Genomic DNA, 12,534 nt, shown 5'->3' on the forward strand with positions numbered 1-12,534 from the left:
CTCAACAGGAATGCACGTGTAGGAAATTCAACATTTTTCTTTTTCTACCCACGTTCTTCGGATGATTGCCTTTTATCGTTTAATAAATAATTTTCCGCACGTTTTACATAACAGTGTGGTTGTAAATACATCGTAACCCGGATACCCAATATCGAAAATTCTTGAGAGTCGTGACTCGCGATTAACCGGTCACAATTCTTAATCTTTTAGCCGCGTTAACTTCTTTAGCTACGACATAAGCTGCTATAATGCATGTACACGTTCTCGGGGAGGGAAACACTCGTGCAAAGAAGTTTTCAAGCCTCGATTACGCGTTCGACGGGCAATCGCATGGTGAAGCAACAAAAAGGTGAAGTTTACTCGTAACATTGTTTGCTCGTGCTGTGTATGCGGCAAAGTAACGTAAAGTTATTTAAGGGAACGACGAGCGAGTTGGAAAGGATTATAACAATAAAAGTCTGTTAGATCTTTAGAGTTTTTTCATGGTATATGAATATTCTCTCTTCTTTTCTTTCTTTTTTTTTTTTTTTTTAAGAAGGAGAATAGAACAAAATATGAACTACAACTATGCGATAAATATTTAAAATTCCCTCAAGAAAGGATTAGTTGGATTAGTAATGGCCATAAAATCGCAACGATACGTTGAATGTTGTTAATCCAAATTGAATAGCCTTAAAGAAGTTGATTTATGATCTATCGGAGTTAATATTTGTACAAGTATGCGGATTTCGATGTATCGTGATAATTAATTATAGGATTACACTTATCTTCGACTACACTTGAGCAGTAAACGATTAAACAAAAAGAATAGTTTATATTTAGCGAATAATAATCAAGTAGTCGCTTAAAATGGTATTTCTAATTTCGGATTATTGGAAATTATGATTATATTCTATATTATTGCCGTATATTATTATTAGGTGTTAGGGATTAAAAAAGTAATAAGTAGTAAGAGACAAGGAGGTTAACGATAAATTTACTATGGTCTAAATTTTAGTCTTCGAAGATTTTGCTAAAAAGTGAGGCTATTCATTTGCGAGATATTTTTACTAATGTTTAAAAACAGGCTAACTTCACTTCCTATCTTACGTTATTTTTTAATGTTCCGGTCTCGTTACATTTAATATACACATATACTAGAGAATGAGGAAATTATCGATTACGTTACCATCGCCATCGTTAATAAGATTCGATTCAAATAATAATGCTTTTAAACTCTTCCTAACTTTTATTGTAAAATAATTACTTTTCTTTGCAAATGTTTAGTCCTTAAAAAGGATATCCTTCTATAACGACTGGAATATCAATCATTTCGATTCATAAAGAAACCTACAGAACAATCTTTAATTGGAATTTTAAACAAGAAATACACAATTCAATGTAAAGATCTTCATACTATCGTCATATACTTTTTCCGACTATCTTATCATCCCTATCTTTTTGGATTGTGAATGTTACATGAATGAACCATACCATCCATGGTCGTGCGTCAATGTGTATAGTGTCACGCAAAGGTTTAAAAGACCAAAGAGTTTCTTAATTCAATCATTGAGGAAGCATCATCGAGAGAGTTTACCGTCCACCAGAGTCCACTTAAGCATGATGCCTATAAACATAAGGGAGGTAGCCTAGTTATCGAGCTAAAAGCATCCTCTAAGTGACTACTTATTTAGCTCGTGGTAGTTTTTCCCTACTCGCAGGTTAGCCCCGTACTCCTTCACCCTCTTATGGTGGGCATAAGAAGTGGAGGCCACGTCCCGTTGGCAGATACACACGAGCAAGGCCAACTCGCCTACGTTCACGGTTATGCCTTATTTATGAGCGCACCGATGCCTCTGTCCGCTTCCGAGTGCAGACAAAGGCAAGAAATATGCCTCACGTGGAAAGTGGAATTCCAATCGCCTTTCGTGGCGGACACGCGTCGCTATCGAGGAATTGTACAATTGCAAGTGTTTTCGTAATACAATATACGCCTATAATTTCATAACAAAGTGTTTATAGTCAAAGCTCTTATTACAACTTTTTCTTCTTAAGTAAAACGTTGAATCGAAACGTGTTAATATTTTGATAAAGAAAATACGTTATAACGAAGAGTTCATCAATTAAATTATATACAAATTAGTATCAAACTTTGTACTTTGAAAGATCCTGAAATATTAAAAATACATCTAAAGAATACTACTATGTATTAATTACATCTACTCTACTAGAAATTGTAGAATTTCTTTAAAGAAGATTTCTTCTTATTGGTATATGCGATAGTACAAGGCTTGGAAATGGTAATATGTATATATTTAATAACATTAAATTAACAATCATATCAAGATATTACAATGTAATACCTGCTCTCCCTGAAGATTACAATATTAACTATTCCCTGTCTTAAAAAAAGCCTTAATGTAAAACAAAATTTTAAAGTAACAATTTTTGTTGTTGCATTTTCAGTTTATCTACTTGTAAGTATGAATATTAAAAATCTAAGGACAATCATTTTTACGTACTATCGTGAATATCCTTTCGCAACGAAAGTTTCCAAATTACAGCTGTAACAGGAAATTACAACAATAAATTATGTGCAAGAACAAGAACAATGTTACAACATTGCATGATCCGAGACCAAGGTACCATGAAGCGAAAGGAACTTTCTTGGCTCGTTTGGAAATAAAATAAAATAAAGTAGCAAAAAATAAATTAAAGTAAAAGAAAAGAAAGAAGAAGATAAAGAATGAAAGAGAAGAATAAGCACCTTCGTTAAAGAGAAATAATTTACGACGTTGAAGTCTGCTCCGTTTTCTTCTTACAAGCCCGCAAATTAACCTAAAGTTGCATTTACAAACACACCGTAGTGGCCAAATAGTAACTGCACCGGGTTTTGCATTGATAGCCGTTGTAAAAATCATTGTTAAACAACAGACGAAATTGTTGAGTCGTTATTGTATACTTAACAGGGTAGCATGTTAACAATAGGTTTTTTGCAAAAGTGTAAAGAGTGAACGCTCCTCGCTTCCTAGTCGCCTGGTAACATTAATTTATTGGCTCGCTTTTAAAGCATAGCGCGCGCCCTCGCAACTTACAGCGATGCAAAAATCTTTTTGCAATGAGTACACAATGGCGGCGAAAGTATCGAGTTCAGGGACACGTCACCGGTGTTCTCTTCTCCCTCTTTTCTTTTTTACCTTGAAGATCGTTATGCTTCTTGAAAGGCTTTACATTCCGGACCGCGGATTGAAAGCTAATGAATATAAACAAACGATTGCAAAATAGCATTACGATTCGAAGCACGATCCTTTTTTCTGGATTTAAACAGGAAATTAAATTTTTTTTTAACCTTCCTTTTCCTGTAATTTATTCTTTTATATTATATTCTTTTATCAATTTTATTCGACAAAATAGATCCTTTTACATTTTTCTTTTTTTTGCTTATTTAATTGTGTTGAAAATCACAGCTTAAACAAGAAAGTAATATTTTCTCTCCTAAGTTCTCTAATATCACTATTTTGCACTCTTATCTTACATTCAAAAAATGAGCTTTTTACTTGAATACTCTTTCTTGAAATTTATTTTGGGATTTTCATAATATTCTTTTTTCTTTTGCATTATATATATGTATATGGAAGTAACTATCAATCTTTAATCTTTCAGAATCAACAGAGTTCTTTTTAATCAACAGAATGCATATCACGTAATGTACTAAGTTCACCTTGTTTCGTCATATAATCTACTACAGTTTCTTGGATTTTTTATTGCGTGTGCTTTCAAATTGAGTGGAACTTCAAGAATAAAACTCAAATTGCGAAGCAAACGTAGAAATAAAAAATCTTTGCATCTTCTATCTCCAGATATGCGTAAATAGCAAGTAATACCTTAAAATAAGAAAAATATTGTACGATAGCAATGAATAAGTAATGAATTCATTCAATTCGCATTGAACTGAATGACTCGATTCCCCGAATCAATGACCAGCTCCCGCACACGTGGCGGTCCTCCGTGTGGAACGACGCGTAACTCGCGGCGCCTACACGTAGGACGCACCGTTGCACGTGCGCCACCGCCCCGTGTACCTACACGTGTGTCGCCGCGGGGTCACGTGGACCGCGAAGCGACGCAAAGCGACTCGTGACTAGACACAGGCGGTCCGCGTACTTCTCGAGTTGATGTTCGCCTGGTGCACAAGCGATCAAGACGTTTGCGCAAATCGCGTGCCGCGATGCGACGCGATGCTTGTTACGCGTACGTAAGTACTTACGTGCTAGGAGCGCTCGTGTTCCTCCGTCGCCACCTGTCCTCTACGTTCGTCATTGACGACCTATACCGTATACATGCCGTGACGCGCCATTGAAGCTACACTGAATCTAGCTGCTTGCGAAACGAATTTCGATGGATGTGTCGTTGAGCGATATCTTTCGGATGGGGTGGATTTATGCAACAAAACGTAATTACCGACCGATGAAAGGAATACGCCGTATCATCCGTATTTTAACCTCTTGTGTCGTCATTAAATTCGCTAAATAGTTTAATACTAATGGGAGAATAATTTAAAAGATTGTCCAATTCCAATAGGCATCAATACGTAACATTCTTTATTTATTCTGTAACATAAGCAAATCGATGGTTCTATTTTGTGTGGTAATTCATAATAGTGTTGTAAACCTAACCTATATTTATTCATAGTAAGCTTAGAGTTTATAAAATTCTTTAGATAAATATGAATCTTATGCATCGTTTCCTTTTGTTTCGTTTCGTAAAGAAAAAAAAAGATGCACTTGTACCTCTTTTCCACTAAGCCCCAGAACCAGCATGCAGGAAAGGCCGATATCGTAAAATATACCTCGGTGCATAAAAATCAGAAATCATTGACTCGTCGAAGATGACGCAAAGAACTGTAAAGGGATATTTATCTGTTCATCGAAGCTTAAAGTTTCTGGATGACTAGCGATTTCGATGACCTGGTAGCTGCACCTTAAATTTCCGGTGAAACGAGAAACATTCCGTGATTAACCGGTTGAACGACTCAAAAATTAAAAATGAATGTTCATCATTTTCAATTTTCTGTATTTAAGCTTCTTTTCACGAAGGAATTTCACGATCAGTTTTATTTTATTTTATTTTATTTGAAACATGAAACGAATATTTTCTTTAGAAAGAGTTGTAGGACGTATCGATAAATAACTCTATGGAAAACGAGATTCGTTGAAATTTGCGAGAGATCGTGCAATCTTTTATTACAGAAAGCGATGGTCGTTTGCCAGCGGAAGCTTCTTCGCCGGTATATTCAGTGCTTGAAAATTTATTATTCCGTCCCCGATTTTAAACATTCGGTATAAGTTATACGAGCTCAATGGACCGCGCAATCCGTTACGTTTGAATTCTTGTACACCTGAAGTTCTTGACACGGTAAAAATTTCATAAACGAAGAACGTAGATGACGAATAAAAGAAAATATGCCGTGTTATCGAAGTTCAGACCCACGTTCCATTAATTTATTATTACGTCTATGAAATTCTGATTTCGTTCGAAATAGGAAAGAACTGTAACATGCAATTTACGACCGATGAAACTAATGGTTCTGAAATGTTAAAATTTCGAAATTTTATGTGGGAAAATCTCGACTGTTATTCGACAGTGTTTTATATATTTTTAGTTTATTTGTAATAGGTACATACCTTTTTAATATCGATATTGATTTTTGATTTTTGACGAAAGAACGCATGCTCACATTCCACGATACCGCAGCTATGGGCTACGAAATCAGCTTCTTTTCATATTATCTGTATATTACAATAATTATTACGTATCTTCGGTTACTAGTTACATATATCGAAGTTTGTTGTGCTATTACGTTTAAAGTAAAGAAAAAGATTCAGATAGTGTGTATAATTACTTTGAAAGGAAATGTTTCAACTACCGAGAATAAAGCAACGAAAACAAAGATTATTGACACATATGTTATAATAAACGCCATGTGTGATGTTACTGTCGATGGAAAATTAATAATGATCGATAGCGAAGATTTAAATAGAAACGTTAAACGAACAAGCCTACAAGAATAAAAAATAAAAGATAATCGATAGATTTGCTTACCAACTTTGAAATAAGACCTTACGTTTTGATAATAGAATCTTTATACATATATGTGTATGTAAGTATCTTTGACACAATATACATTTATAAATTTACGCGTAAGAATTTAAATATAGAAGAAGAAATGTGTCAACGTTATATAGAAGTACTTATACAAGTCTTAGATTCCATTAAAAATTAATGTCCGATTAAAACCACGCGCGAATATTATTTCTCGTGAGTAATGTTCATACCGCTCACTGACACAGTGGTGGTTGACACATATGTTTTTTCAAAGTCATCAGCCTCGATCCATACGTCATCGGCTATCCAACAATTATACACCGTGAACAATTTGAATAATTTTTCTGCCAACGTGAGTTTGGTAGGTTGCTTTGTCGACGATGATCTTTACGAATATATTCTTGACATAATTGCATCGCTAATAGTGGATGGCATATAAGGAGAATGCCCTTCGCTTTCTAATATGGACACGGGTTTTACTTTTCTTTTCGTCAGCACGCGAGTACGTTCGCTCGTCCTGCTAATTCGTGCATGTAATTACAATTACCATTTAAACGGCACCTACACATCTTTTTAGCTTGCTAAATTAACGAGCTTAAAAGGTGCGCAAGTAATCGGTCTTTTTATCTTGTTTCGAGATACTGTACAACGATACGAACTATACACGATCCTGACTCTTCGTTATTCTCTCTTTCTCCGTGTATTAACCCTTTACACTCTAGAGGCGACCTCAGTCACCACGATGTTCCGTGCTGCAACTCCAACTGTTAGATTTCGACATCTCCAATTGATGAGAGTGCAATATTGGTTTGTAGATTAGGAAGTGTAAAGTGTTGGACTTTAAAATGGAGATAAAATATTTAATCTCATATCCCTCCGAAACTATGGTTCTGACAACGTCTCCAACGTTAGTTCGGATTCGACGATCATGGCAAAAGTATTATAATTTAGAAACCCTAAAAAGTGGTTTTTGGAAGTGACATTAGCTCAAATGAAAATGAACTTGATTTTGAATTGTTGAAAAATGAGATCAATTATATTCAAGAATGCATCTTGGTGAATGCTTTATAAATTATCGCACAAAAAAAAATACAGAAATTAATATTACAAAATCATATTTTCAAAGATGTAAATATAGATAAATTATTAGAATATAATGTTTTTGTAAGTTAATCTGTATATAAAATCAGTTTACGCTAGCTGTAAGACACGCGTCACGTATACGCTAAATCATCCGGAGTTTCTGCTACGCCCGACCGAAAAAGTCGTCGAGAGCGAAGGGTTAAAAATTAACGCAAGTGTGCTCAAAGAAACGAAAATGATACTGCAAAGGAGGTTAATTTCAAAACATCTTTGCGGTCGCGACTTTCTTCTACTCTACGTCTCCGTATGACGGTAATAATAGCATAATCGCATAGAAATTTTCGCAGTTTCACATCATCCAGTCCATGTTCCCAGAGTACACAGAAGCGGCACTCGGGGTGACAAACCACTATGCCCGCCATTAATTTGATGTGACTGGCATTGGTATATCTGCGGCGCATGGTGCGCGCGCGAGCGACGTGCTGGTCAACTCAAAGAGAGCAGGAAGGGTACATCGAAAGAACGTCAACTGCACGTCGACGTCTGGCGCAGACGTAATGCCACGCGTGTATCCGGAGAACAGAATGCACGTGGCATGTGCGCAAAGTACCACGATTTTCGCGACATGCGCTATATGCCACGAGCAAAAGAAATACATACATAAGCCTTTCCCTCTCTCTTTCTCTACGTGTGTAGATTTGTTCACCGCTTGAACGCGAAGCGCAATCCGCGGTGACCTGTTGAAAACCGCGGGAAACGCTTATCGTTTGTTACGCATCGTGCGTGGAATGTGGCAATGGAATGGTAGAACAGCGAATGATACGTATACTATACTTATAATGTTGTATCATTATATCATTATATGTATTAGGTTGCTACACAAATTTCATCCGCAAGAGCACGTGTGCAAGTGTACATTTTCTACAAAATCAATTTTTAAAAACAATTTGTACATAATATACGTGTACAATATAACTATACTATAAATATTACAAATTTAAATTATCCATAATATAATAAACGCTATATTTCAGGAAAGATTACACTGTTACTAATATTATCGGTTTCTTCCTATAATTTCTTTTCTATGATTTGAAACGCGAACGCTTCTTTCCAAACTTATCTAATAAAGAGGAAGAAATGTTCGATTTACGTTTGGTCAAATGATAATATAATGGGATGGGGTTCGATCGAAAGTTAATTATATTAAAAAGTCAAGCTGTAAAGCGAAGTAATTTTAAATTCTTTATAAAAGTGAGCCTGCCTGGTAGTAATATCTCTTTTGCTACCTTCTTCCCTTCACATGCCGATATTTATTAATAATTGCCGGTATAGTATAATTATCCTGTTTTTACGACGACGTTGAAAGGAAGAACGGTCGATAGACGGAAGTGACCGGAACTTTCAACGTTTCTTCAAACGACCAATTAAACATGATACAAAAATAAAATACAATTAATCGACATTTTTACTAGCGGCATCGTTATAATAAGCGTGTGAAATTCAATGTTGCTTTATTTTTAGCAAATAGCCAGAGTTTATGATTCGATTCATATCAATGCATTAAATATATCGACATCCTTACAAAAAGTAATATCTTTTTAGAACGGAAATTTTACCAGAATTTAAAAATTTCAAACACTTTTTGGAAATGAAAACACGATATTTTTGAAAAAATATGCACAGTAATTGTACATATTAAAGAAAGTAAAACATCTACTCATAAAGCAATCAATATTCTGTCGAATCAAAATATACAAAACTAAAATATTGAATTACTCTGAAAATGACCTTAGATCATATCGAATTACCCTGGAAACCATCTTGAAGAATCCGTATATTCAATGACAATGAATTTTTTTAGGATCGTGTACAATTTTTTTACCTTCGTCCCATAATTCAACTCTAGTTCCACTTATAGAAAACATCCATTCGTATAACAGCATTCTTTTTATCGAATACCAGATAACCCTCGTAACAGCCAGTAGCAAAACTTAAAACCAGCGCACGACCTTAAAAATTTGTCAAATTTAAAAAATTACTTAATTAATATCTCCCACAGCCGACATTTGAAAGCAAAATGATGTGCAAGAAGTACATATCAATAATGGAGGAATACTACTCTCTATAGTCTGTATTATCTACTTTGCGCTATTCTACTCTTCAACTATGTATAACATATATACTTATTTTGTATCACAATATGGCGCCGTAATAAATTCCGCTGCGTCGAACTCACCGTCTTTCGAACAGGAAAAACCTTGATAATGAGCCTTAACATAATAGGTAAAGCATTTGAATCCGTAAAGAGGCCAAAATATCCAAAAAAAAGAAGGAATTGCAGTTGAGCTCTATCGTCTGTGTTCGAGGTCAGTGCACAGTGCACAGCCATACTACACATAACTATATACTGTATTGTACTACGGAAGAAGTCGTGGAAAATTAGATTTACTGTTAGACATTAACCTAGCCTAACAGCCGATTAGAGCGTAGAATTTAATGGAATAATGATGAGATGAATAAAAGCGTTGCATTTTTTTCACGTTGTATTGGATTAAAATAATGTTATTTAATTATCAGAAAAAAAGATGTGAATATAATGTTAATACCTTCGTAAGTATTTGTGCTCGCCTCGCATAAATGCATTGCATAAAATTACTTATGATTATTCTTGCAGCCTGCATTTTTACTTCTCATCAAATAACACACATATTACATATATCGTTCAATGACATACAGCAATTATCAGTTGACTGGACTGCGGCCAGGTAAATATACGATAGAAATGTTCCCCTCCGTGGTCCAAATAGACGGTCATTTTTTTTTATTTGCCTCCAGCTGGTTTATCTATGTAGCTTAAATCAAGAAGCTGCTATGCTTCGCACCAATTACGAAGTTATGTTTTGTAAAAATCGCAAAACTTCTAAAAAGCTTCCACCGTTAAAAAATTTCCTAAATTTGAAGAAGATATTAAAGTATCGTTATTATATATACCTACATAATATACATGATTTATCATTTCGATCCTATGTTAAACTTTTTCTTGAAACATTGAAGATCTTTATATTTGTTTAAACGAGATTGGAGAGTATAAATTGGGGAACCATATTCAAGGTAACGTTGTATGCAAGAAGCAACTTTTCTTAGTACCTGTATCCAAAAAATGTTTAAATGACATAAAGCGGCAAGAACATTACATTGGAGGAAAATGGACTATTGCATGCTTCTAAGTTCTTATAGAATTTTATTCCGTAAATTTCCGTAAAGGATATTCCAAACTACTCCGTATAAAACCATGCCTTCGCAATAAATATACCATGCAGTCTACATGTACGAGACGATAGCACAAATAAAACGAAATATGTAAAGGGTGAAACAGTAGCAGCGTGCCATAAAAGGTTGTCACGAATGTAAAACAAACGGGACGGTAAGAAGTATCGCGAAAAGGACACAAATTTCTGTTGAGAGTTGGTCACAGAAACCCACGGGGTCACGTATAAATCAAAGTCGGGGCCATTAAATTCTAGAGTTACGATAACACATGAACTTTTTCCACGCCTAGCTGCGCAACCTATCTCCATTGTTACGAACAAGCAAGACAATGGGCAGATATTACGAAGCACAAGCGGGAAGCACAGAAGTGGCGGAAGAAAAAGAGGAGGCAACTAGAGAACTCGAGTTCCTCGACGTCTCACCGCGATGGCCCGCGGCTGTCCATTAGATCGAACGTGCACGATAGTCTAGCTACGATTGTCGCGTCGTATCAACCTTCTATAAAAATGATAAATCGCTATGAAGAGAAAATATGAAATGTTTAAAGCTTTGAAGACGTGGGATCTCCTATGGATGTGTGTTAGTTTTTATTAATTTAAAAAGTAAGGTTTATTAAAGAAACACAACATAAGCTGACCATTTAATTTTTGTTTTGTACTTTTGCTTATCGAGTCACTAAGAACCGAAGGGATATGAATGCGAAGAATAAATGAAAAGAACAACAAGACTAAACGCAGAATAGTAGTACAGGTTATACAATATAGATTTAACGTTTATGGTTGATTAAAAGTGGCAAACTATGTTTAAGGATTTGCAAAATAGAACGTCAGGAAGGCCGATAAGAAATAATGGAATCTCTCGCTCGCGCCGAGGTTAGACGTAAACATACGCGTCGAATCTGTAATAGAGTCGGCGAAGCGGCCATAGGGCTGGCTGAACACCTTTTTATGTGTTTCCCCAGTACCTATGCGGTGTGTTTTCGCGCTTCTTATAGTATTCGCGTAATACGCCATATATCAATTTTTCTCAGTGAAACATTATTAGGATTCTACAGTATTATTTTATGAATTTCCCATTCTGTTATTTAATGAAATACGCACAGTATAATCCGATGAAACAGCCAACGATTTTCTTGCTGATATTTTCAATGTTCGATCAAACCACTGCTGCCAACACAGAGAGTGCAGCTCCCTTTAGATTAGTCAAGTTACCTGAATATCGAAGCAAGATACCCATTAAAATTAGATACGGTGTATAGACAAGTGGTAATGGCTTATGGACAGAATAGATACAGTTATTTGACAATTACAGCTGTTTGTTCGCTGCGCAACAAAATATAACGAAATGTAGGAGATGATCTGAAATTTATGGCCGATAATGTATATGATCTACCGTGCTATTTCTGAGCAACCTTGCGCGTACCATCTGCTGGATATATGTAGGATATATGTAGATAGGAATTTTACGATTTCCGTGGTATAATAATGCTTTATAATAACAAGACAAAGGTATAAATATCTTACAGGGGCGGAAAATCTGGCTAATTTTTGCTTATATAATTCTTTTGAACATGTACTTCTTACAACAGATAAAAGAGTTAACACGTAATAAATAGCAGCATCGTATGGAAAATTGAATCGAAAAGCACGAAATATCACAAAATTTTAGCATTTTAATTTTAATTTCAAATACACAAATAGCAAATGTATAAATTCTTTTAGGAATTTTTACGCGATACTCAATTCTATTACCCAAAAACTTGAAATGTGCGCGATAACGAATCAGCAAATTAAGATAACTTTTATAGAGATGTAAGGAAGGATATGTGAAGAGAATTTTTTGTGTAGACGCTACTTCTGATGAATAGGAGTAAGAAAATTGCTTTTATATTTAGAACCATCGTTTCAAATTCTGACAAATTAAATTTTTCAACTCACGTGTCTTTTGTTTTATATGGCGAATACAATTCAGTGAATAGAAAGTGACTTTAATTGTAAGATCCTAACAATCTTTCCTTTTTTTACTAAATTGATTCTACTGAACAAAGGAATGCATCAATATACAGCATTATATAAGCCAATAAAGGATTATACG

General features: G+C 35.1%; 2 protein-coding genes across 3 annotated transcripts in view; one reads left to right on the forward strand and one right to left on the reverse strand.

The window, feature by feature from the left end:
• LOC126864681 (UPF0605 protein CG18335-like) overlaps positions 1-4,324 on the reverse strand; it is a 22,537-nt gene extending 18,213 nt beyond the window's left edge. The window contains exon 1 of the mRNA XM_050616243.1: positions 4,247-4,324. Within this exon, the coding sequence (XP_050472200.1) occupies positions 4,247-4,299 (53 nt within the window). The 5' untranslated portion in view covers positions 4,300-4,324. The remainder of the gene's footprint in view (positions 1-4,246) is intronic.
• LOC126864672 (uncharacterized protein DDB_G0284459-like) overlaps positions 1-12,534 on the forward strand; it is a 47,482-nt gene that overhangs the window by 14,396 nt on the left and 20,552 nt on the right. The window lies entirely within an intron of this gene.

This window comes from Bombus huntii, chromosome 4 (genome assembly GCF_024542735.1).
Source record: "Bombus huntii isolate Logan2020A chromosome 4, iyBomHunt1.1, whole genome shotgun sequence".
Lineage (NCBI taxonomy): Eukaryota > Metazoa > Arthropoda > Insecta > Hymenoptera > Apidae > Bombus > Bombus huntii.